Source organism: Dendrobates tinctorius, unplaced genomic scaffold (assembly GCF_039654945.1).
Source record: "Dendrobates tinctorius isolate UK_male_01 unplaced genomic scaffold, ASM3965494v1 ptg000139l, whole genome shotgun sequence".
Classification (NCBI taxonomy): domain Eukaryota; kingdom Metazoa; phylum Chordata; class Amphibia; order Anura; family Dendrobatidae; genus Dendrobates; species Dendrobates tinctorius.
In genome coordinates, this window is record NW_027361807.1 from 6,123,844 (window position 1) to 6,150,927 (window position 27,084).

At 43.3% G+C, this 27,084-nt stretch overlaps 1 protein-coding gene across 2 annotated transcripts in view; it reads left to right on the top strand.

Annotated features, from left to right (window-relative positions):
• Window positions 1-2,732: 2,732 nt before the first annotated feature.
• Window positions 2,733-27,084, top strand: part of UNC5A (unc-5 netrin receptor A) — a 614,615-nt gene continuing 590,263 nt past the window's right edge. The window contains exon 1 of one of the 2 annotated variants that reach the window (XM_073544983.1): window positions 2,733-3,413. In XM_073544983.1, the coding sequence (XP_073401084.1) occupies window positions 3,314-3,413 (100 nt within the window). In that variant the 5' untranslated portion in view covers window positions 2,733-3,313. The remainder of the gene's footprint in view (window positions 3,414-27,084) is intronic. The other variant, XM_073544984.1, reaches the window with a different exon arrangement.

Below are 27,084 nucleotides of genomic sequence, written 5' to 3' on the forward strand. Positions count from 1 at the left end.
TATAGGCCCATCCTCTCCATCTGGCCTCAGTGACTCCACGACCGAAAGTGGACCGACCCCACACCCGGGAGCCAAGCCCCCACAGGTGACGTCCCGGTCTCGCTCGCGGCCCCCCCATTCTTTTTAAAACTTGGGACAAACTACACAAAACCTCCCGAAGCCTGGCGTCTCCGCCCCAATTACACCTCCTATCCCCATTCCATCTGACCCTGACCTCTGACTAACCCCAACCCCTTGTGCTATTGCCCCTGTGGGTGACAAACAAGACATGGACTCATACTCACATGGCTGCGTGGATGCTGTGTCCCCGTGAGCCGGATGTCCCTAATCCTGCTGCCGTTCGCTGTCGTCCTCCGAATCTTCAGTGCTGCTCTGCTGGCCCGCGCCCCTGGCCTCCTCATCACCGGGGGGGGCCGGAGCTCCTGCAGCACCCCTCACTAACAACCTCCTCCTTGATCTCGACCATGCTTGCCCACCAGACCCAGGCCGATTTGCCCGGTCCGCTCCACGCCCCCGTGACCTGCCAGGCAGCTCCTCTTCTCTGCCCGCCGCTCTTGCAGCCTGCCGATCACTGCTTGGGCCCGGCAGCATAGGGTCATGCTGCTGCTGCCGGCCCGCTGCGACTCTCCCCCATGCTCTCTTCTCAGCCAGCCCTCTGCTAGGGCCACCGCCAGATGCTCCTGCTGTGGTGGCGCTACCGCGGGCCCCGTCCATAGCGGCGCCGGCCATCTCCCCTGGCCTGCACCGCCGCTGCCCCGATCTCTGATGGGAGGCAGCCTGCCTCCCTGCTCCGCCGCGGGCCCCGGGTGCCGCACTCCTCGTCAATGCAGGCCGCACTTCCGGTGCGGCCCTCATTTCCAGTGTGACCTCCGCCTCTCCCCGCCGGCCGGCTCATTGGATTCCTGCCGGGCGGCGCTGGGCGGGGTGAAGCCGCGCCGTCACCGCCAGCCACCGCAGGGTCCCTGGAGGGGCTCCTAGGCCTGCGCCGGCTGCACGTCACTACCTCAGGCGAGAGCCTCTCCGGTGGCCTGGTCCTCCTCCTGCCCGCGCTTTCCCTGGTCCCGGCATCGCCCAGCAGAGAGGAGTGCTGCTCCTCCAGCCATCGACCCCTCCTGGAATGGGCGACGTCCCGCAGCCTCTCCAGCAGCAAGTACACGGATGCCATGGTAAGGACTGCTGCTGGCTCTGTCTGTCCTCTTCTGCTCCTGCTGTCCTTCCGGCCGAGTGAGGGTTCCCGCACAATTACCTGACCCTATATAGCACCCCACCCCCAGCTCTCCTCCTCTATCCCTGAACCACCAATTCGATCCTTCCCCCACCAGATTTAAAACAAAATAAAAACCCCTTTATGTCCCCAGCGCAGTCATGTGGGGCTTACATGTGAGCTGCGCCTATTCCAGCCCCGTCTTTACGAAACTGGTGTGTTCTAAAGGATTACTGCAAAATTGCAATGTGTTCCTATATATGATAGACTATAATGTAATGGGAATTTAATATGTAATTTGTAATCTGATATTTCACACTGCCGTCCTTGCAGCCGCAATCCATGGGGCAAATCTTTGCTTTAGGTATGAATTCTATAATTCAGTACAATTTTAACATGCAGGACATCCACAATTAGATTAATTATGGTAGTCCTTCTCTCTACCTCTCGTTTATTCCATAAAGAATTCTACTCTTTTTCACAGGTTTTGAATGAAGAATGATGCAGAACATGTGTGCAGGTCACTTGTATAGTGCACTGCCTACAAGGTATATGAGAAGGGAGGTCTACCAGGAACAGATGTACTGGCAGGTGTGCCAGCTGCTACAACACCTCCTACCTCAATGTATTGGTATACAAAGCATATATTATGTGTATGAAAAGAAATAACATGCTCTATATGATAATTCACTGGAAATTGTTTCCTGGAATTGTTTGTTATACTACAACTCTCAACACGGGAGTTAATCCACCTCTTTATCCCATTTTTTTTAACTCTGGCTGGTCACGAGGAGACGGGTGGATCTGCAGCAGCTAATATTTCTTTGAGCCTGTGTTTGGACTCTGTCTGGTGAGTAAAATCTGATTAGAGGTACCTCTTAATACCCAGATAAGACCCTATTGCTCTTTTACTTTACTTCCAGCTTTTTATTAACAACTCTCAACATGGTATTATATGCCGTAGGGACTCTCATAGAGAAAAGGATGCTGCACAGCAAGGAATAAAAGGAGCTCCCCCTCCTGGTGCTGGTTCACACGACCACGTCTCCTCATCCTGGGACGGAATGGTTAATGACTGTTTTGCCCCCTCTCGTTCATCAGTTATATCCCCACTCTCATAAAGTGTATCTCCACAGATCGGGGGAAAGGTGAATGGAGAGACATTAAATTGGGGTCCCAGAGCAGGGTAGGAGCTGTCCGTCAGTCCTCTCTGCACGGTGCCATGGTGGGATTTTAGTCTATTTACAGATATTTCGGTGCCCTGAACCCGGCAACACAGTTTGTAACATTCTGCTCCACATTTCCCGGGGACAAAATGCTGCTCCCCTGACAACATTTCATTCCCAGCATACAATACCATGGAGGAAAATGATAGTCTTTTGCTATATTTTATTGGTTTTCTAGCAGTAAAAGGCCAATCCAGCACTCAGTGGTCCACAGAGATATCTTCCAGCCTTAGAATGATGTTCCTTTTCTAACATTTGCATAAACATTGCACATTTCTTGCTGTGAAGGAATTGGTCGCTGTCCTCCCTTGCATAAATCTCAATCTCTTTGTGCATTAAATGCACCCCCCTCCCTCCTCCATCCCTGACAGACAGCAGCTGGGGTTAGGATGCCTGCGGCTGCAGCAATCCTGTTTCCTCCCATCAGCATCACAGAAGCTGCCACTTTAACCAGCTGTTGCGTATCCTCCAATCCATCCAACCAGCTGTGATCCAGACCGTGTTTTTTCCAGCCTATGTCTGCATGTCCCTTTCTCTCTCTCGCTCACTGGCTCATTCTTTCTTTCACTGTTCTGCATTGCTGTGGAGCCCACATAAGCCAATACAGGAGGAGAGAGGAGAACAGGGGGGACAAGAACTGTGCCTGTTGTTTTTTTTGGCAAGTGGATATTTGCTTTGAGCTTCTGACATAACCTGGTCCTACACCCACTCTTGGAAAAGTCAGGTGCTCTTGGTTTAAGGGTGACAGTTAAGCGGGTCCATATGGATCATTCAATAGGGAAGAGGTGCTGCCATGTACTGCAGAATGGAGGAATACCCTGAAATTTGTCACATTGACACTTCTCTTGCTCACATTTAGTGACACCTCAACTTCTGTCCTGCAATGGGCTCATGGCTAAGGGAATCCAGTCTGGACATCAGGATGGGGGCAGCATGTTTCTTGATGGTCAGTGGTTTCATCAGCTTGCATCTTCCTCCTTCTGGTAAGTTTGACCTCTTTCAACTTATCTACCACTTACAAAGGAGGATTTGGTCCCTTATATGCTTGCCATGATGTAGTGGCATACCTAGCAGATGTATATGCTTTTTTTATGAATGCCATTCAGCTATCCCTTCTGGGTTCTCAATGTCATGAAGTGCTCTTCTCTGCTGCTTTAGCCTCTCACCTCTGGTTGCTCCCATGGGAAACAATGAATGAGGCATAGTAACAGCAGGTGCAGCCAGTCTGTGGGCACAAAGCAAAGGCAGACAAGTCACACATGAAGTATAGGTAGGGACAGACAGAAATGTATTAAATCACTGAGATTACATGTTCAACCTTGTGTGCGAGTAAAGACTGGAGCAGGTGATTACATGTTGTTTCAGGGTTTAGCTCCTGTACGCTCCTGCCTAGAAATGTGAAGCCAGAAATTTGTGAAACCTCTCTGGAAGACTAGCTCTATGAGAAGAAGACCAGATTTCCTGTGACAAATCAAATTGCTAGTTCCCCCATATAACAAGCATAATGGCCATCTTCTTTGTGAAGCTCACCCATTCAAAGACCACTATTCAACGCAATTTTGGGTGGTCATCTGAAAAACATTTCCTAGTATGCATATATATTTTACAAAGCTTACAATAGTAATGGGACAGAATAAGAAGCCAGGTGAATGAGTCACATCTTCTCCCAGAAATGTCCAATTAGTAATCATCTGTACTGGTCTGAGTGGCCTGATTTGCCGTAGTATCATCATCATCATCTGTGAGAAGAGACAAGCTTTTCTAGATGAGGTCAGAAAGCCCAGGATTCACTTTGGCGTTTTATTTACTGATTGCTGTCCTTGTAGAAAACACTGTTAATAACTCATTGAAAACAGGGCCTGAAACTGCACTCTTGGCTGATTTAGTACAACTCGGGGTGAATGTTTTACAATGAAGGTGGCTGCAGATCATGATTTTTAGCCATCCTGAGGCATATAAGAGATCTTAATGAAATGATGTTATGCCAGGCAATAAAAACTTAATCTGCTCCGAAGACACTTCTGGCTGTATGGTGTCATTTATGGGCGACTACTGCGTAGTACACATCTCGGTTTGGTTATAATCTACTCAGTGTGGCTTCGATAGGAGCTACATCTTTATAGAAATCTTCTCTTGTGCTTCCCTTTCTTGTTCTGTAGTGCTCATATGTATGTTTATTGTAAAGCACATTGTGCTACTGCTGTGAGCCTATATCAGCAAGCCTACTGTGCACAGATATATTTACTTGCTGGTGTCAATCCTTGGAGAAGAACAGATCCCATCATGATGTAGGCTGGTGTTTCAATTCATGTTCAAGGTTTATTCATTTAGAGGGCAAAAACACATTGTGAATGTTTTCTTTTCTACCTATTCAGATGGGTCCATTTGAGTTTATTACATATCTAAGGCAAGATAGAAGGGTATGTGTGGGAGATGGAGAAAGTTACTGTTTGCTTTCTAACAATTGTTTATGGGGTGGTCTATAATTAGGTGATAGCTGTCAATCATCTGTATAATTGTAACAGCGATGTGATTTCTTTTTTTGTTCATCTCATTTTATGCTGTGATCATACCCAGCTCATAATAGACCCTTGAATTACCGGTATGTGTAGGTTGTAAAATCATGAATGCGTATGCCCACATTCTTTGCAGTAGCCGTACCATATCATTGGGAAAATGTGTGACCGTGTCTGGTGAACGTGATGTGTCTAGCTCTCTGTGAGTACGTTCCTGCTCAATGAAGCAACAACGTGTACTGTGTAGACACATAAAGATGCTAATGTACATGTATAAATATCAATGGACTACAGGATAATGTGAGCGCCTATTATCATAGTTATTATTCTCCTCAGCATATACACAGCGCACGTACAGTTCTTTAGAAAAAATTGATATATAGGACTATAGATATATACATATGTACATGTATATATGTGTGTAATATATATATCACACATTTATAATTCTTAGAATGTATTTTAAATACACATAGAATTAAGATCCTATGCGTTTGAATGTCATATTATGATCAAAATATGTAGAAACCCAACATTTTAACCATATTAAGTGTAGACAGCACAAGTTAGCACCTGTTCTTTATAAAGAATGTTGGCATTACTCTTCTAAACCGATCTTCCTTTGACAATCTATACAGAGGTGGAAATGATTCATTTGGTCTCCACAGGAAAACTGGAAGATATAAACTATGTCTAAAAGGGAATATATTCAATGGTATAAAATATTGATTCATGCTACACAGGCATCGATTCTGGCCATGCGATAAATGTAAGTGCTGACCAGATACATACAATCATCTACTGTAGGTTTACTTTGCCACCATTAATGATGATCAGATTAAGCGTTAATTCTCCAAAAGTGAAATCCGGTGTCTCGAAACGTTAAAGGACTGAGTCTGAGATCTCTAGTCTTTACCAGAAATCTAAACAGGCTCTAACTTTTTTACAGTCTGTGAAATTGGTCCGAAGACAAAATTGGGAAATGGGTGTCCTTCCATCCTACCTAACTCAAGGGCTAGACAAGATAATTCTATTAATCTTGTATCAGTTAGCATTTAACTATTTCAGTTACTTCCAATAGTAGCACATTGGGAACCAACCACCCAATCAACATAAAGAAAAAAAAAAAGAAATGTCATCAAGATGTCCAGCACTTAATCTTATGTCCCAGCGCTATCAAAGCATCAGCGCACATTCCTTGCATCAAGAATCGCCCACCAATATCCGTCTCAGCCGTAGTATTTCTTTTTTTTTTGCAGAGATGAATATTTATCATGAGGAAACAATTACACTGCTGAATAAACTTATCAGCCGCTAATACAGTAGTGTAATGATATCAGAGACAGTCAGCTGTGATAAATAATATAAGAGAGCGTCAATTCTGTAAGTCTCCTCTTCCATCATCAATATAATATAGAATCATCCCAGGTTTTATGAAGACGTTTCATATGTAATATATGTGTTTGCGAACTGGCAGCTTGATAAGATACAGCATAATCTCATTTATTGAAAATCGTGCTGTTTTTCTTGCTGGTGATGGCAGAAAAACCTTTGAAGGCTGTGACCTGGATAACCTGGGTCAATCATTTATGACATAATACATTCAATCATATCAAAGTGCAAAAAAATTGCAAACAGTGCTTTGATGTATATTTTAATCAGCATTTTACTGTCTATTACAAATTCAGACTATTTACTTAGGTTTGTACTACCTATAAAAAAAAATCACAACAGTGTCAAACTCCAAAGGAAAAAAATCAGAGAATAAAACCAATACATAATAGAAAAAAAATAAAAAAAATCCATATGCTTAATTAAATATGCAATAATCTATACAACACATGTGTTAAACCAGGGGTAGTTCATTTTAGTCTAACACTACAGGCACATGAAGCCTACCCCTAGTAACTATTATATACCACTCCAATATTAGATCAATAACTATACCTGGCCTTATATAGAAAAATTGATCCACATTGTCATTAATTGTCAAAACCAGAAAATGCATGCAGTATTCGCAATCTGCATAAATACTAGTGAAGGAATAAGTAAAGAGAATCCAGCAGGGTATTATACTGCAAGGCTAATGATCAATGCATAGCAGCACATCCCAGTATATCCAGTACAAATAACTATAAAATACAGCATGTAAGGAGAAGCACCTTTTAATCATACTATATGCATACAAAAAAGTGTATAGAAAGAGTCTCAAATAACATTAAAATGCAAAGACTCACAGTATATAATAAAATACTCCCAGTATATATAAATATATAATGGATTTAAAGCATGACCTTTAGTCATAAGGCCGTAGTATCTTAGGACCGAAAAACACTTGTTCTTCTATTTATCTATGTTTGTTCAAAAATATAGAAAAGTAGCTACTGATCAAGTAGAGGTCAAAGAAAATCATGGATATGATCATGGATATAACAAGCAAATGGAATGATATATTGGAAATGCAGTATCATAAAAACATTGGTCCACTCTCCAAATCAGGCAATAGGAGCCTAAGGCCATATACTGTATGTTAATGCCATATAACAATATTTTACTGTGCATGTACCATAAATACTTTAATGTTTTAGCAGACTTAGCAACCTCGTAGTGAGTACTGTTATAGCTTTTGTACCATGAACCCAAGGGGTTTGAGCTATGACTTTGAATCTATATGTGTCCAGAGGAAACTCGGTCCTATTCTCATTACACTTCAGTGAAGATAAATCACATATGACATCTCAATATGAGATCACTGTTATACTGGAGCTCAGAAAACATTTTGCAGATGTATCATTTTTCTAGAATTCAGAAAGGATCAACCTGTCCCTTGAAATTGTAATAATGATGCTAAAATTAGCAAAATGATGGTACTTTTATAGCCATTACTGTTAAATCCTTCTCTTAGGCTGCTACTACATGTTCATGTTTTTCACAGACTGTATAGATTCCACTATCATTGGATCAACCATGGGTCTCTTGACCCCAACTAACTGCCTCATAGCCATATTAGAGGCCATTGACTTTGGGTCAAGAGACCTGTCGCTGCCCAGACATCGTGTACCGTACTCAGACATGTGAAAACCTGCCTAAGATGAATTCTATGTGACTGTATTCCGCTAGCAGTTTTAGATTCGTTCAATGTCATATACATACTTCTGAAGGTTATATAAAAACACATTTGCCTAAATATCAAAATATTACACCACACTTTTTCTTTATGTGTAATCTAAGGGCTGGACATTTTTTATGCAATAGCAGTTGGCCAATGGTTAGTCCTTCCATGCCCGAGTACACAGGTATATAATTTTCTCATAAGCTCAGTAACATAACAAATCATCACTTTAGCTAATTAGATGAAATTACAATATACAATTTCAATATAATATTCCAATTTTAGTGTCTTCATTCACAAAACTGAGTGGTCTCATAGAAAGGTGGAGATGCTTTGGCAGTAATTGTGACCCAATGATACTTGTGATTGTGTTATTTGCTCAGTTAGGCTGGACATTTATTACACTTGTCTCATTGAGCCCTTACTCATGATGTATAGGTTTTATAAAAGTTCTATATTTGCTCATACAATTCACATCTTTTTTCCATCTCACACAAACCTCCCTACCATCAAACCTCTGAATCACTGTTAATGGCTCTTCCCTTTCCCAAGTTGGATGAATTTAGGAAACCTTTGAGTCTATCTTACACTACATGCGACGCATTCATGCCCTTACCATCTCTTGCCACCCCAAACTGTAAAACATTTCTAGAATCCACTCTCTGCTTTGACTCATCAAAAATGTTAGTGAATGCCCTCATTATATCCCACCTAGATTTCTGTAACAAGCTTCTCTACGGCCACCAAGCCAGCAGTCTTGTGCCCATCCAATCTGCTGCCCAATTCAGCAATTCAAATCAGTGGTTCCAATAAATTTACGATTTACCTATTCCTCCTTTTCATGCTTATGAACTTAGATATATCTACCTAGATATTAAAAAATATCATATGTATTTGCATAATTTTTTTTTCAAAAACAAGATTCTTAAAAGATATCTATTTTTAAGTGGTGAGCCTCATTTTGCTGTGAACCCTGGGCATGCCCTTAAGCCTTCATTATTCAAAGAGCCAAGGCGGAAAATGGTAAACTACATTCATATGATAAAAAGAAAATAAATGTAAGAATAACTGAAGTCTGAGACTGTTATTTTACAAAACAACTAGATATTTTTGTCACATTATTGCCTTTTGGAGTGTTGCTTACGTCACTTTTACTATTAAAGACAAAAAAATTGACCAAAATAAATATTAGGTACACTTACAAAATAAGTGAGAAGACCAAGAAAAGGGATGTACAAAACCCAAAGTAAAATAAAGTGATTTTATTAACAATAAAGGTAAAAACAAGAAAAGATAGTAAATATTATAAAGCAAGGGTATACAGAACAAGGCAGAGTGACCTCCACGCAACCTACACCAAAAAATGTCTTGCGAAGTCAAGCAAAGATAATAGCAAATTCACATGACAGCCACATGCAAAAAAGATAGATATCGAAAAACACAATCAGTTTACAAGTACAAGAAGATTTAAACACCATTTGCATAGAAATATATAAATATAACAATAGATATCATGATGGTAAAGTAGCTATGTGCAAGGACCACAGTGTGGTATGTAAAAAGGTCAGGAGGGGATCGATCCCATAAAATTTATCAATAAGAGAGGTTAAGGTGCAAGTGCATGGTGGATAATTCCACCAGAATATAACATGACCACTAAAGAGCCATAGTCCAAGATCATATGCCAAAGTATCGATGTAGTGCTGCCATTACCTGTAGTGTAAAGCTTGCCAAGGGAGGGAAAACCCCAACGCGTGTTTCGCTTGTCGCTTCTTCTTATTAGCAACACACAAAAAGGATAAATGTAATGATAAGTATCCAAAATGTAAAATAAAATATGAAAATGTTGTTCTTTTTTACATGTGATTATCTATGAATAGTAATAAAGCAGACGAAATAGAAAGAACACAGGACCAATGTCAGACCAGAGATTCACTGTTAAACCGGGGTCAGATGAGCATATGAAAAATGGTACAATTTTTTTTGGATGCAGTAGATATGATCCACATGAGATGTAATTTTTTTTTGTGGCTCACCCATCGACAATTAGGTGAGTCTCATCCAATTAGAAAAGAATAGTGCACAGAGTGCTCGGGACGTTGATAATTAGGACAGGCTATTAATATGAGAGTAGTGATGAATTCTTGCACCCTCATTTTTCAGTTGATTGAAGAGGTCATTGCACTCCAGACAGCACCGCATCCACCATAACTATTGCCCAGACAACAGTTCCATAGATTTGTAAGTGGCTGACCTGCAGTTAGCTAACCTATCAGACACAGTCACTATGTACAAATCTGTGCCTAATAACAATGAGGGTAGCAGAAGTAAGACGCCACCAATCTAATATTAAAGACCTATCCTAAAAATAGGTATTGCTTATCAAACTCCCTGAAATGCCTTAGATGGGCCTGTCGGTAGTCATATGGAGTGATGAAACAAGTTATTGAATTTTTTTAGGTCTCTAAGTCTTGTCAATACTTTCAAATTAGCGCATTACCTGTAGAATGTAAACTCAAAAGGATAGGGTCATCTCCCATTTGTACTTGTCTGTCACTAATAGTTTGTTCATTGTAATTTCTATGTGTGTTTTGTATTCAACCCCTCCTCATGTAGAGCACCATGAAATCAATGGTGCTATAAAAATTAATAATAATGACTAATATACTAAGTATACTACATATGAACCCATGTTTTAACAAAAGGATACATTGTTTATGACTAGTGATGAGTGAACGTGCTGGTGTTATCTGAGCATGCTCGCGTGCTAACTGAGTGTACTCGGCGTGCTCGAATAATATGTTCAAATCGCCGCGGCTGTATGTCTCACGGCTGTTAGACACCGCCTAACAAATGGGCAATCCCTGCATGTGTTGTGGCTGTCTAATAGTCACCTACCATCAATGAAAGAGACCCCCACTGACATATTGACTGCAGATGCGTTGACAATGCTACATTACATAATAAAATGGGATGTAGAGGATATAGAGAAAACAAAAGATTTGAACCTTTATTCCCACCTGTTTCTACGTTCTGTCCAATATTGTACCAGAAAACAGTTGAAGAGAATGTAGCAGTGCGGCACTACCACACGTAACCTGTGCCCGGGTCTGAGACGGTCTCGGAATGCACTAGCAGCCATGTTTTTGTGAATCTGTACAAATCATGCAAAATACAGGAGCTGCAAATGCAAAAATGTCCAACTTTTATAAAACTTACCATCTGAGTGTCTACCTTTACAAATAAGGACATCTATTTCTGGGAAAGCTGTGCGCTTTTTCGTTGGTAAATTTCTAGTTGTTGCTGATAGTATTTACACAGGAATCTGCAATAAATCATACTGAATACTTTGATTGCATTTATGCTTTTTTTTATATAGTGCCTTCAAATGCGCAGTTTTCATATGTAAAAATGTGTTGATTATTTTTTTTTAAGAAAAATCCTTATTTATGTTCAAACTTGTGTAACATCTGCTACACTTTCTTCATCATTAAAATTAAACCACAGCCTAAAGACCGTAGTGAAATGCCAAGCATGAATCTCTTCTTCTGCATCCCCGTTAGGACTTACTTGTGATTTTATGGGGAAAAAAAATCTGCATTAAAAAAACTGAAGTGTGAACTAGACCTTAAAGTGTGCTAAAAAATGGTCTGAAAAAATTCGAAGTAGCCAGGTAGCAACTACGTAACTGACTATCTCTGTTTACGCCGGTACATAATTACACCGCCTGGTTCACAGTGATTTGCACAATGTAGTTCTTACGACAATACTGACAAATGTGTTTAATCCAGTTTTCGACAACGTAACGTGGCTGCTTCAGTAAACTGTTGAGGAGGCTAAAACCAGCACGTGTGTCTGACCCACTTAAAGTTTGTAGGTAAACACGTAATTAAATCTGATGACAAACAATGAACGTGCCTTTTAGCCGAGACTCACCTATAATCAAGTGAAAAAGAGCTTGGAGAAATCTGTTCGCTGCAATGTAAATTTGCCGGAGAAATAACTCTGGTTTGTGTACTTTGTTTGCCTCCGAAAGTGTGGGGAAAAATAACAATAGTTAATGTACTCTGAATTCATCAGGATATTCCGCTAGACGCACGTGCCGGTATTGAGAATACTATATATAACACATGTATTGACATTTCAGTAATTCAGGGGTATGGAATTCATTGTAAAAATGTCAGCAATGATTAAGGCATGTCTCCACCCTTTTAGCACCATGATGTGAGGCCATTATTGGCTGCATAAGTAGGCATACCGCACTGGTTGCGCTACATGTGGCACGTCGTTTCGTGCCATGCAGAACTCCGGCTAAATGGAAATTGCATCTAGAATCTTCAGTTTGTAATAGAATGTTCCAGAGGGAAATTAAAATATCTGACAGCCTTTTCACCGTAAAGTATGTGCTGTCAGAAATATTTGCTGAAATCGGTATACTCTTCCTCCCCATTTACTTTATTAAAATTGCCTCCTGCTTATTAAGGACTCAGTCTACACTACTCTCTGGAAGAAATGGGAAGGGGTCATTTGTGTCAGTAGAATGCTTCCTCTCATTGGCATATATTCTACTTACTTGTCGCTAAAGAGGAGACAGCATAAAAGGGATTGCATTAAGAAACATTTTACTCAAAATGCAAAAATGGCCATTTTATCTTTAAACATTTAAATATCCACATCAAGACCCTTCTGCACCAAATAAGGGCTCTTTCGGACGTCCTTGATTATCAGGACAATCTCGGATCGCAATGCACTGACTGGCCGTGCGTCTCCTGACCCGAGTGTCACAGCCTTATAGAAATATATGACACTTTCACAGTCAGGTTGGGAGACATGCGGTCAGTTTCTGCATAGCGATCCGAGATCGGACCCATGATCATGGACGTCTGAAAGAGCCCTAACCAAGATTGGGGTTCCGCAGAGCCAGTATATGTCACAGGGTCGTCTGAAGCGGTAGCAGCTGCACCCTGGTCCTGGCACCTAAACAGTGCCCGCCATAGTTCCTTCTGCCATATCAGCAAAAAGGTGTTTGTGTTGGGGTTCAAGAGCTTTAAAGGGAATCTGTCACCCCTTTTTTGAGATATCATATAATGATATCATTCAATTGTGTGTCACATAAGGATTCTCTTAGTACTTTTGCTTCCCCCTGACCCTGCACCTTTCATGCATAAATACCTTTTTTATATCGGTTCAGATGTATGTAAACTGGCACGGTCCGGTCCGATGGGCGGGGCTTATTCAACTGCTCCCCCTCCCTGTCTTGCACTACACAAGAAGAAATACATAGAGAAAGACAGGGAGGGGGGGAGCTGGTGAATAAGCCCCGCCAGTGGACCGGACAGCGGCAGTTTACATACATCTGAACCGATATAAAAAAGGTATTTATGCATGAAAGGTGCAGGGTTGGGGGGAAGCAAAAGTACTAAGAGGATCCTTATGTGACACACAATTGAATGATATCATTATATGATATCTCAAAGAAGGGGTGACAGATTCCCTTTAAAAAGAGAATCTGTCACCAGCTTTTTGCTGCCTAATCTGAGCACCAGAAAGAAGGAGCAGAGACTCTGAGTGAAGTATCACTTACTGATCTCAATGTAGTTTATCAAATCAATGTTTTAACAGCAGGAGATTCTAAGTAGAGGACTAGTAAACCTGCTGCCAAATAGTCCAATTACACCCCCACCACTGATTGGCAGTTTTTTGCCTATGCACAGTGTACACATAAAGTTGCCAATCAGTGGTGTGGGTGGAGTTATTCAAAATTCAGCATTCAAAGAACTGCTAGATCTGCAGCATAGAGAACAGTAAGTGATATATTGCTGGAATCAGGGTCTATGTCCTTACATCATGATGCTCTCAGCAAAAAACAGATGACAGATTTCCTTTAAATTAAACATGTGCAGACATAGAGATCAGCTGTCTCGAATTTGCTGGTATTTTCTCACATTTTTTTCTATTTTTCAAAAACAATTCCAACAAATCTGTGTTGTCTGTTAACAAACCAGGATGGACTTTGCCCAAAATTTAACCCACAATTTCTTCATTTCTGGCCAGGATTCTGGCAATCCAACACCAGTGCTGAGAGCTATGCATGCAATAATACATGTGGTACTACAAGGCATAACTACCAGTATAATGTACAGTATATTAATTGGGAGCTAGAATTAATGTATCCTGTTATGCCACATTTATATATCAAGTAGCTTATTCTGCAGTCTTTATAGGGATATGGGGTCAGCCATTTTGACTTTTTTGAAAGGTGCCTAAGCAAAAGAAAGTTAGAATAAAACCTTTTGACTTTTATGGTAGAGTGATGTGCACATGTTCTGTAACATTTCCATAGGTTATCGAGCAGGGAAGGTGAAAAGCTGAGTTGTATCCCTCGCCTGTCAATGGCGTATACTATGCTATCTGCCTTCAGCTTTATAACAGTGTACATATCTAAGCTGAAAAGTCATCTGAACAAAACTGTGAGCGCTCAGTGGCAATGTGAAAATTACCATATTTCAAAATGTATTTTAATATAACTAGCTTGGCCCGTGCAAAATTTTCGCACATTGGTCATCGGGGGCGCAGACAATTTCAGAAATAGCAAGCTGGTCAAATGTAAATGTTTTTCATGAGCTGATGAATACAGACAGGTATTTATATATGTAGATTGGTAATACAATAAATTGGTTTGATAAGTACTGTAGAGGCTAAAAAATGTTTTCTGGTCGAGGTGCCACCTGCAGGTCATTGTGTCTTTCTGCAGGTTTATGAAAATGATTGTTTAAACTGTATTTAGTGATAAAATCGTGAATGTGTGGTTTGTTTGGCTGTTTTCTTGCTGAAGGGAGCAAGGTTACCTTTCAAATGGTGTATCATGTGTGTATGGGGCGAAGTAATGAGCGAAAAAGCAATGCATGTTTACATATGTGTTGGTAGTGTGCTTTGGGGTACTGTGGTGCCACTTGCAGGTCATTTTTCCTTACTGCAGGTTTATGAAAATTAATGTTTAAGCTGTATTTTGTGATCAAATCATGGATGTGTGGTTTGTTTGGGGGCAAATTTACCTTTCAAATGGTGTATCATTTGTGTGTGTGGGTGCAGTATGAATGGTGATACAAAGGAACCACCGAAAAACAGTGTTTAGAAGTAATAGAATAGATAATGTAGGAAATTATACAATCAACAGTCCAATTGTAAAAATATGTTTAACATAAATAATTAGATGCATAAATATCTCCTTAAAGGTATATTTTCATCTAGGCAAGTGATGGCATATTGTTAGGATCACTTAAAAGCATTATTCTCAAGTTGTGTCTTCAACGGCACACCTCTCCAGTCTCTTTCAGATCCTTGTTGCTGTGAGCAGAGATTCCTCTTCAAGGGACAGTTCTGGTTTAGTAGCTTTGTACTACAGCTGAACCTATGCTACTGCCACACAATGAGAGTCTTAATGGAACTGCTCAGGAAAATTTTGATGCCAGGGACTTGGGAATTTGAAGGACTAATAGCAGGTCTGTCAGGAGCACACAGAGAGGGAAAGGTGGACAACTAAGTGCTGTATAGTAGTCAATGGGCTGGAGAACACTGGCTGAGATCTGGAACATAGTGACGCACCCCAGAGGCCATGGGATACTCGATACTGGGCCGGTCGTCTAAAAGGGATATGTCATAGTGGCAGTGACTCAGTCTGTGGCCGCAGTCGGTCATGTAAAATGGGTGTATTGATTAGGGATAAAGTTTATGTAGTGATTCGTGAAACCAGTTGGAGTGTTTGACTGTAGTATAGCCGGCACTGCAGATGATCCCTGGGGGAGTAGATGGTGATGACAGTGCAGATGTTTAACCCCCTCCAACCAGGGCTGACCCCCAGAGATTGTGATGGAAGTAGAAAGCACAGAGTAATAAGGCAGGAGACAAGGAAAGTCACTTTATCATTTACTGTACTTCAGGTGCAGATCAGAGGAGATTTTACAACTCCCACCAGATTACAGTCTGCTCTGCAGAATGGGAGTTATCCTTCACTCTGCTGTGACTCGGTGTAAGCTTCCTGCTATTCTAATCCCTTCTGGGACCAAGGCTTCCCGGAGTCTAGAACTTCTAGTATAGCCACTACTCACTGTGCATTCCTCCTCTGGCAACTTGCAGCTTGGATCCTGTGTGAAGCTCAAGTTTCTTCTGGCACAATCCTTCACTGATCCTAGTTTGCTGCAGTCTTCCCGAGGGAAACACTCTGCTGTTGGTTGTATAAACTCACAGTCTCTCAGCTTACCACCCTGCCCTGAAAGCATGGATGGCCTAGGGGCTGACTCCCTGATTCTTCTTAGCTTTACTTCTGGAGGGAGCACATGGCATGGCTTCCAGGAGCGTTCTCCATTTTCTCCTTCAACTTCTTCACCGAAAACAACAACTCTAGACTCATCCCCCTCCCAGTTAGGGTATGTCTGCAAATCTCTAAGCTTCAGACAAGTAAGGGAGTGAGGTAAATTGTGTGTGTGTTGTGGTCTCTAGCAGAGAAAGCATAACTCCCATTGCTCACAAAACACATACAAAAGAGTACATATTTAACCCTTTTGTGGTGGTAAAGACGCAGGGCGCCACATTAGCAACTTCTCATACTCAGCTAGGCTTTGTTAGTTGAACTCCTTAACAACAAGCTGTAAACTATGTAAGATTAAAGCTCTGATTTCAGAAAAGTGCAGGAGATAGAAACATCAAGTCAATTGCTAATTTGTTTATTTTTATGCTGTTTAACTAACTATACCCATTTCATAACATGCAATAATAGCTGGGGGTCCAATTTCAGGGCAAGCAATCACTTAATAAGTGTCACAAGGGTGTCATGTCCTCCTGGAAGAACTGTAGTTAAATGATCATGTCAGGTAATGACTCTCAGGTCTTCTTTAGAGACGGTGCGATTTGTGTCCCATATTAAATGGACTTAGTTTCCTCTGGTGCTGAAGAGGTTAACGACCCTTTCTGTGCTTGTCCGAAACATGCAGCTCCATTTTATCTGCTTCTGATCTGGTCAATATCTCTGCCTATAAAAACTGGTCATGTCCTTGATCATCTGTCCTATCACAGTTCACATTGCAAGGACTGACCGCACATCTGAACCGAGCGTGGCAGCCTCAAAGAAATATATTAAGCACTCATGCTCGGGTTGGGAGATGCTAGGCCATTTTGTGTATTGGGATCCGAGATTAGACCGTTGAGCATGGACATCTGAAAGAGCTCTTATGATTATGTGCTTTTACTTAAGGTTGCACTAATAGTGTAAACATGATATTCTGAGTAGAGTTGAGTGAATTTGTTAGGGTTCCCTCTTATTCGGCAAGCAATAGTGCTTACCGAATAAGCTGCAGAGGGAACCCGGCTACATGGATTGCACCGGCTGATCATGATGGAGAGCCCAACAAACATGCTCTGAATGCATATGCTGTGACTGTGACACAGCCACGACACATGCAGCTGCGGCACCGATCAGCTGATCGGTCGGTGCGATCCAGGAAGCTGGGTTCCCACTGTAGCTTATTCGGTAAGCGCTATATCTTGCCGAATAAGAGTGAACCCCGAACAAGTTCGCTAAACTTTAATTCTGAGTTCATTACTATATATATTCAATTGATAACTTTATACACCAAGTGAAAAATGTATCTCTGCAGACTGCTCCTAGACTCAAGCACCTTAAAAGACTGCTCTGGGATCTTCCCTTCTTCTAATTGCTCCAGTGTCCTCAGTGCTCAAGAACCTGATCAAAGGTCTGTATCACTCCAGTGCCGTTTCTTCCTCTCTGGCAGACACATGAGGATCTCAATAAACAAGAGGCTTCATAACTGTGGATGAAACCTGCCTAGCCGTCGCTTATTTCTTGTCACAGCTCCCCCTCCTTCCCAACCTACAGACAATTAGGATCTCTGTAATTTGCTGTTAGTATTGTCAGGAAGACAGGATGCTGCTCAGTCCTCCTCCAGAGTATTTCTATTGTTTCACCGTTCTTTATTGACTTTTATGTTATCTATTTCCAGCTCTAATTTTCTCATCTGCTACTTGTTTTTTTTCATTTTTATAAATAGCTGTCAAGATTGAATAGAAATGTCTAGTCCATTAAAGGGAATATGTTGTGAGATAATGACACGTTGTTTCGCTTTTATGTCAAATTTATTCTTAAAAATACAGTTTTCATAATGATTTTTTTTTTTTTTAATTAAGATCTTTATTAAAAAATAAAACTAGTTATCTTGTCATTTTCACACTGGCCATTTGCATTTATTTTAGGCGTTAACTTCTTGACATTTCAGGAGGACTTTACAGCAGTTTCCTTATCACCAGAGGCAGGATTACGTTATCTAATACACCGCTGATAACTCAGGAGCCACCATTCACAACATGCTGGTTTGAGATGGAGTTATAACCCCTTTCAGGCCACATTTGCACTATCAGTTTTTGGTCAGTGATAAATCCAGAAGTGGTGACGTGTTTCTCTTAAGGCCCCGTCACACACAGCGATCTCGCCAGCGAGATCGTTGTGTGTGACGGGGATCAGCGACTGGCCCCCCTGCCGGTTATCGCTGATCGTGCAGCATCGGCCTGGGCCGTTTTTCGATCGCTGGTCTCCCGCTGCCCAGCACGCATCGCTGCGCGTGGCAATGAGAGACCAGCGATCAGCGACGCTGGATGCTGGTTTTTAATGCAAACATCGGGTATCCAGGAGTCGCGCGGCTCTTAGATACCCGTTGTTTACCTTGGAAACCAGCGTGTACGCCGGTTTCCAAGGTAAACAGCGGGTATCCAGGAGTCGCGCGGCTCCTAGATACCCGATGTTTACATTAGAAACCAGCGTCCAGCGTCGCTGGTCCTGATCGCTGGGGGATGTTTTGTGACAGCTCACCAGTGATCAGCCTAACTATGTCCCAGCGATCCCATCATGTTGGATCATTGGTGGGATCGCTGGGACATCGTTATGTGTAACGGTGCCTTTAGGCTTGGTACACACGGTCAATATTTGGTGAGTTTTTTACCTCAGTTTATACCTCAGTATGCTTAAGCCAAAACCAGAAGTGTTTGATAAATACAGAAGTGTAACAGAAAACGGGAAAAAAATTCCAAGTGCGGTGAAATTGCGAAAATGTGCAATCCCACACTTGTTTTTGTTTGGCTTTTTTGCTAAGTTCACTAAATACTAAAACTGACCTGCCATAATGATTCTCCTGGTCATTAAGAGTTCATAGACACCAAACATGTCTAGGGTTTTTTTTATCTAAGTGGTAAAAAAATTCCAAAGTTTGCATAAGAAAAATAAAATTGAGCAATTTCTGAGACCCGTAGAGTCTCCATTTTTCTTGATCTCGGGTTGGGTGAGGGCTTATTTTTTGTAAGTGGAGCTGATGTTTTCAATGATACCACTTTTGTGCCGATAGAATCTTTTGATCGCCCATTATTGCATTTTAATGCAATGTCGTAGAGACCTAAAAAACGTAATTCTGGCGTTTTGATTTTTTTTCTCGCTATGCCGTTTAATGATCAGGTTAATCCTTTTTTTATTGATAGATCGGGCAATTCTGAATGTGGCAATACCAAATATGTGTATGTTTAATTTTATTTTAATCATTTAATTTTGAATGGGGCGAAAGGGGGGTGATTTGAACTTTTACTTTTTTTATTGTTTTCATATTTTTAAAAACATTTTTTTAATCTTTTGGCATGCTTTAGCAGTCTCCATGGGAGGCTAGAAGCTGCCATAGCTTGATCGGCACTGCTACATAGAGGCGATGCTCAGATCGGCTCCATGTAGCAGAATGACAGCATTGCAATGAGCAAGCAATCAGGCATCAGCAACTATAGAGGTCTCAAGGAGGCCTCTGGTTGTTATGCTGATGCTCTGATGAACCCGATCCGGTGACGGGGGGCAGAGGAGCGAGTATTTCTGACCTGCCGGCCGGTAGCACCATTTAAATGCTGCTGTCAGCGTTTGACAGCGCCATTTAACTAGTTAATAGGCACGAGTGGATTGCGATTCCACTCGCGCCTATGGCGGGCACATGTCAGCTGTTCATAACAGCTGACATGTCCCGGCTTTGATGCGGGCTCACCGCCGGAGCCCTCATCAAAGTGGGGGATACTGACATCGGATGTATTATTCCGTCAGCTGACAGTAAGGGGTTAATTCAGGACTGTCACAATCTTTCATTTATTTGTCATCAATCTTAACATTTCACCACCCAATATCTTTTCAATTTGGGAAATAAGAGTCTTTGATATTCTCGCTGCTTAAGCAACCTGGTTACATAAGAATTCACACCATTCCGAGATAGAAGTGAGGGACAAGTGTCCACCCAAGACAAACGGTGACTGAACATAGAATATATAATGTAGAGTGGCAGTGAATAAATTATTTCCAAACAGGTCCCTTGATTTACATTGTAAAGGTTCTCTATATAAAAGCTGATGGATTTTTACGAGACGCAAACACCTTGTGACTAGTGTTGAGCATTTCAATACTGCAATATCGGGTATCGGCCGATATTCGCGGTATCAGAATTCCAATACTGAGTTCCGATACTTTTAGTATATCAAATACCTGAATCGGAAGTTCCCATAATGCAATGAGCCAGTTAGATTTTATTCAGCCAATGAGGATCCTGAGAAGTGTGGGCACATCCTGTTAGAGCATGTTAGGCATGTAACTACTGGCATGGCTGTGATTGGCTGCTGAAATGATGTCATGATGCACTATAAAAGCCGCCGCCGCCATTTTGGGTTCACTCTGCTGTGAATTCAGTTAGGGATAGGACACTGCCGTTCTGAGGGACAGTGTGACCTAGCGATTTGCTATATTGTGTTTTACCCAGGCTACTTTATCAACTGCTGTAACTTTCTTTTGCCTTGCAGCGCTGTTCACGGCTGTCTGCGAGGTCTCTGTGTGTGAGTGCAGCTCACGCTGTAGTGTGTTCTGCAGCCAGCCATGTCCGGTTGTAGTCCACAGAGCGTGCGTCACTGCCTCATACATTGCCCTTTTTTGCATTAGTGCTGCTCATTTTTCCAGATTTCTCCTATTAGTGTGGTTCCATCCGTATCCAGTTAGAATATTTGCAAACACTGTATAGGAGCAGATAGAGGAGCCTTTCTGCTGGCTTGTGCCCTGCAGCCCCAGCCACATTAGTATTAGCCTATTTTTTGGAGCCTCATCTATTGCATTGTAGGTTACCTTCCTGCATTGTAATAGCTACAAAAAGTTTGTGATACTATCGGTTTTACATCTTTGGGCACATCCAGTGTCTTTTTGTGAAAAAAAAAAGTTATTAACGTTCACCAAACACTCCACTTTACAGTTGTGTAGGCCACATTAGCTCATATTAAAGTCTAGTCCACACTTTATAAAATTAGTGTTTCTTATACCTGTTAGCAGCTGTTCAGGAATAAGCACACTAAGCCCTTAGTACTTTTCTGCCTATCTTTATCAGTCTACCAAGATGAAGAAGGGAGGAAGTAAGGCACGTGGTCGTGGACATGGAGTTTCTGCAGGGAGAGGACATGGGGATTCTGTGCCTGCTGCGGGCACCAGTGACTCAGCATCCCCCAGTTTTCCCAGTGAACAGTCCTTTATGCGCAGCTTTGAAGGAGCTCGCCGTACCCCACTGCTACGGGACGAACAAATTGACGCCGTTGTCGGATGGATGACAGCTAACGCATCCTCTCCGGTCCAGAGCAGTGAAGAGCACCCATCTGTCGCTTCACCACCAGCCAAATTGCCCAGGCAGTCACAGAGCCCTGGACAGGAGCCATTTCTACTTCTGTTCTCTGAATCTGTTGGCTTGGAAAGAGGGGGCCAGCCAAGCAGCATTTGAGAATTTGAAGAAGAAGGAGTATGCAGTGATGCGCAACAGATTTGTCTCTCTGAATCTGAAGAGGCGGATGGGCCAGTGCCTATGGTCAGCACACCTCAGTACACATCTGATGATGAGACTCAGGTGCCACTTTCTGGTGCGTACTGTGCTGTCGAGACTACCCAGGAGAGGCAGTCGTTTGAAGAGGGTAGTGTAGATGATGAGGTCCTTGACCCATCATGGCATGAGGTACAGGAAGGTGGTGGTAGCAGCTCTGAGGAAGAGATTCCCCGAACGGACAAAAAAGGAGGGAGAGGGAGGGGGCAGACTCGGTTGCCTGTAGCCTCCACTTCGGCACCCATTAGGAGCATGCCTCTTTCAAAACCCAAAACGGGCGCTCCCAAGACTTGCAGTGCCTGGTCCTTTTTTGACACAGTTGCAAATGACATTTGCTTTGTCAAATGCAAGCTGTGCAATCAGAAAGTCAAAAGAGGGAAAAGTGTCAGAAACCTCAATACCACAAATATGTGGAAACATGTGCGGACCAAGCACGTGGTGGAGTTATAAAGACACACTGAAGACCTAGGCCAACCTACAGCATCACCTACCACCTCTTCAGCTCATGTTGTAGCCTCTTCCTCCAGCTCACATACAGCTGGTTCGGCTTCCTCGCAGGATCACCATGGAAGAACCTCTGGCACTGTTGTACAGAGACACAGTGTCATTCCACCCACAGCACCACATTCCCTGTCATCCTCACACTCCCAGGACAGTCTACAACCATCGGTAGCACAGGCATGGGAGAAAAGGCGCCCATACTTGGCAAACCACCCCCGAGCACAGGCTCTGAATGCTGGCATTGCAAAACTACTGTCCCTTGAAATGCTCTCATTCAGGCTGGTGGAGACTGACACCTTCTGTAACTTCATGGCATTGGCAGTCCCACAATACAATGTGCCAGCCGCTTTTATTTCAGCAGGCAAGCCGTCCCTGCCCTGCAAAAGCATGTGGAGGGAAAAATTAAACATGTGCTACTAAACGCCATCAGTAACATAGTAACATAGTTTTGAAGGCTGAAGGAAGACCTTATGTCCATCTAGTACAGCCTATTTTTAGTGCAGCTGTTCTGCATTGTTGATCCTGGGGAAAGCAAAAAACCCACAGAGTAGAAGCCAATTTTCTCCATAGGGAAAAAAATTTCATCCCCTAAGCTGGTTCAATCATCTACCTATAATATTATGTTGTTCGTAACCTTCTTTACTGTTACTCAAAGGAAAAGCTTCCATTCCTTTCTTAAATTCATTCAATAAGTTGGCCATCACCACTTCCTCAGGAAGAGAATTCCAGAGTATCACTGCTCTTGCCGTGAAGAACCCTCTTATATGCTGGTGCAGAAATTGTCTTTCCTGCAAACGAAGAGAATGCCCCCTTGTTCTTGTCACAGTCCTTGGTACAAACAGTTCATTGGAGAGATCTCTGTATTGCCCTCTGATATACTTGTACATATACAGTATATTAGGTCTCCCCTAAGTCTTCTCTTTTCTAGCGTAAATAGACCTAATTTTGATAACCTTTCTGGGTATTGTAGTGAACTAACTCCATTTATCATTTTAGTAGCCCGCCTTTGAACCTTTTCAAGTTCAGTAATGTCTTTCTTGAGCACCGGCATCCAAAATCGCACACAATACTCCAAGTGTGGTCTGACGAGTGATTTGTATAGATGGAGAATTATGTTTTCATCTCGTGTCCCCAGACCTCATCTAATGCATCCCTTGACCCTATTTGCTTTGGTGGCAGCTGCCTGACACTGGGCACTCCAATTTAGCTTCTTATTGAAGCTAAATTGGAGTAGCAAGGTCCACCTGACCACCGATGCGTGGACCAGTAACCATGGACAGGGACAATATCTTCCCTCACTGCCCATTGGGTAAATGTTGTGGAGCCGGGTACAGATCTTGATAGTGGCGCTGTACATGTTCTGCCAACTCCAAGGATTGCAGGAATCCAGTCTGTACACATTGACTCCTCCTCATACTCCAGTTCCTCTGAATCAGCGCTGCAGGAGCCGTCACAGTCTACCTCCACATGGACCCATGAACGCTTACCCGTTACGACCGATATGAGCACAGTCGTAGCCAAACATCAACAGGCCGTATTGAAATTAATTTCTTTGGGGAATCGAAGCCACACAGCGCAGGAGCTTTGGAATGCCATCAAGCAGGAGAGCGACATGTGGTTTGTGCCAGCGAATCTCCAGCCAGGCATGGTAGTGTGTGACAATGGCCGAAATCTGGTGGCAGCTCTGGGTCTAGGCAACCTCACTCACATCCCATGTCTGGCACATGTGCTCAACCTGGTCGTGCAGAGTTTTTTGAGGTACTATCCGGATCTTGATGCACTGCTGCACAAGGTCCGCATAGAGTGCGCTCACTTGCGGCGTTCCAGCATGGCAAGATCGCGCATTGCAGCTCTGCAGCGCTGATTCCGCCTTCCGGAACATCGCATCATATGTGACCTACCCATCAGGTGGAATTCAACGTTACATATGTTGGAGACGTTGTGTGAGCAACAGGCAGCAGTAATGGAGTACCAGCTGCATTAGGCGCAAACAAGTTGCATTGTGCGCCGTTCACACTTCACCACCACTGAGTGGGCCTCTATGAAGAACAGCTGCCACGTTTTGTGTGCCTTCGATGATTCCACACGGATGGCTAGTGCAGATGATGCACTAGTCAGCAAGACTATCCCCCTTATCTGCCTGCTTGAAAAAACACTGCAAGCACTAAGGGAGGAGGTTGTGGAAGAGGTGGAGGATGAGGAGTCACAAATTCCATCTGCTTCTGGACAGTCTGCGCAGCGTGGTTCCTCACAAAGGCTTAGCCAGGGGACACTTTGTGAGGAGGATGAGGAGGAGTCAATGGAGGAGGAAGACATTGGTCCAGAGGAGGGAGGTACACAATGCTCTAGTAGTCAGTGTGTAGAGCGAGAGTGGTGATGCAGAGCAGGCAGAGATGACGCCTCAAGCAGGGGACAGCATTTCTTGGCCAGTTAGCAGTCAGCAGCACATGGTTGATTTCATGCTGCAGTGCCTGAGAAACGACCGCCGCATCGCCCACATTCTCAACATGGCTGATTATTGGGTGTAAACCCTCCTAGATCCTTGCTACCGGGACAACTTACAAAGCCTCATAACACCGTTGAACCCGGAGGCGTTAAATGCGGGAGTACCAAGACACACTGGTGCATTCCATCATGTTCTCCATTCCACCCGAGAGCAGTGCTTCTAGTGCTTTACAGAGCATCGTCGAGGCAGTGGAGGAAGCTCTGCACAAAGAGGGAGCAGAAGCAGCGCCTCAGCACAAGGCAAGACCAGTATGGCCCAAATGTGGCAAAGTTTTGTGTGCCCACCACAAATGTCTACACCATTACAGACAGCTCCAGTCAGCAGGAGGCAACATTTCTGTCAGATGGTGACAGACTACATGTCTTGCCCACACGGCTCTTCCCCCTTCAAGTTTTGGGTCTCTAAGCTGGATACATGGCTAGAGCTTAGCCTGTATGCATTGGAGGTGCTGGCTTGCCCTGCTGCTAGTTTATTATCGGAACGCGTCTTTAGTGCCGCAGGTGGTGTACTAACAGACCGTCGCATGCAACTATCCACCGATAACTTTGACCGGCTTACTTTTCTGAAAATGAACAAGGCCTGGATCTCGCAGGAATTTGCCAGTCCTCTTCCAGGTTAAAAAATTGGTTGGCAACAGTATCCAGGTCTCCTGTTGTGTTCATGTTTCTACCACCTGCACTGTAATCCCTGGGCTCCAACACCGCCAGTTGCTGCTCAGACATGCCGTCTGCACAGTCAACACTTGCTCCTGTGTTATTGGGGTTCAGTAACGTCAGCTGATCCCCTGCTGTGTGTCCAGCAATTTCTCCTGCTCTGACCACACTCACACTACTACAGATTTTAAACTCGCTCCAATTAGGCCTCTGGCTACACTCTGTTTCTCCTGTAATCCCTGATCTCCAACACCACCAGTTGCTGCTTAGAAATGCCGTCTGCACAGTCAACACTTGCTCCTGTGTTATTGGGGTTCAGTAACGTCAGCTGATCCCCTTCTGTGTGTCCAGCAATTTCGCCTGCTCTGTCCACATTCTCACTACTACAGATTTTAAACTTGCTCCAATTACGCCTCTGCCTCCACTCTGTTTCTCCTGTAATCCCTGGGCTCCAACACCGCCAGTTGCTGCTCACAAGTGTCTTTGGAACGGGTACTCCCTCCTGCCCAGCCTGGTTCCAGCACGCCAGCTGTTTCCGGGTAGTGTCAACGTCAATTTGCCTCCAATACGTTGTCCTGTCGTGTTGCGGTCGGGTTAGCCGACTCTATGGTGCCTGCAGTTTAGGTGCTTCCTATATGGGCTGCGGGATCTGGCAATGAAGGCTGGTTCCGTAGTGCCAATAGGACAAGCTCCCCCTGTAGGACTGTGGGTTTCGGTAACTCCGGCCGGCTCGTGGCCTTGCAACTTTTTTTTTTTTCATGTGTACCTTCTGCTGCCTATCTGAGTTCCAGTACCATTAGCTGTTCTTTGGAAGTCAGTCTTGAATATGTCCCCCTGGGTTGCAGTAACGTCAGCTGGTTCCAGGCAGAGCCTTTGGCTTAGGTGCCTCCTTCTTGGTATCCGAGTTCCACCAATGTCTGCTGGTCCTTGGTAGTGCTTTCTGGCACAGGTACCTCCTACTTAGCAACCGGGTTCCAGTACCATCAGCTGGTCCTCGGTAGTTCCATTGGCTCTTGTACCTTCGGCTACCCATCCAGGTTCCAGTACCATCAGCTGGTTGTCAGCAGTTCCTCAGCCTTCTTGTACCTTCTGCTACATTTCCAAGTTCAAGCTTTTTGAAATGGTTTTTAGTAATCACTCTGGATCTCCCTGACGATGACCCTAAAGACGACGACCCTGAAGACCACCCCGAATAAGTCGACGACCCCGAAAACGATGAACCTGGAGACGGCGACCCTGAAGACCACCCCGAAGAAGACGAAGGTCCCGAAAATGACGACCCTGGAGACGATGACCCTGAAGACCACCCCGAAGAAGACCAAGAAGATGACCCTGAAGAGGATGATGAAGGAGAAAGTGTGGGAGAAGTAAAAAAGAAGGTGAAGAGCATGGAAGTAGTGAAATATACATATCTGACAAAATATATAAAAGGTTA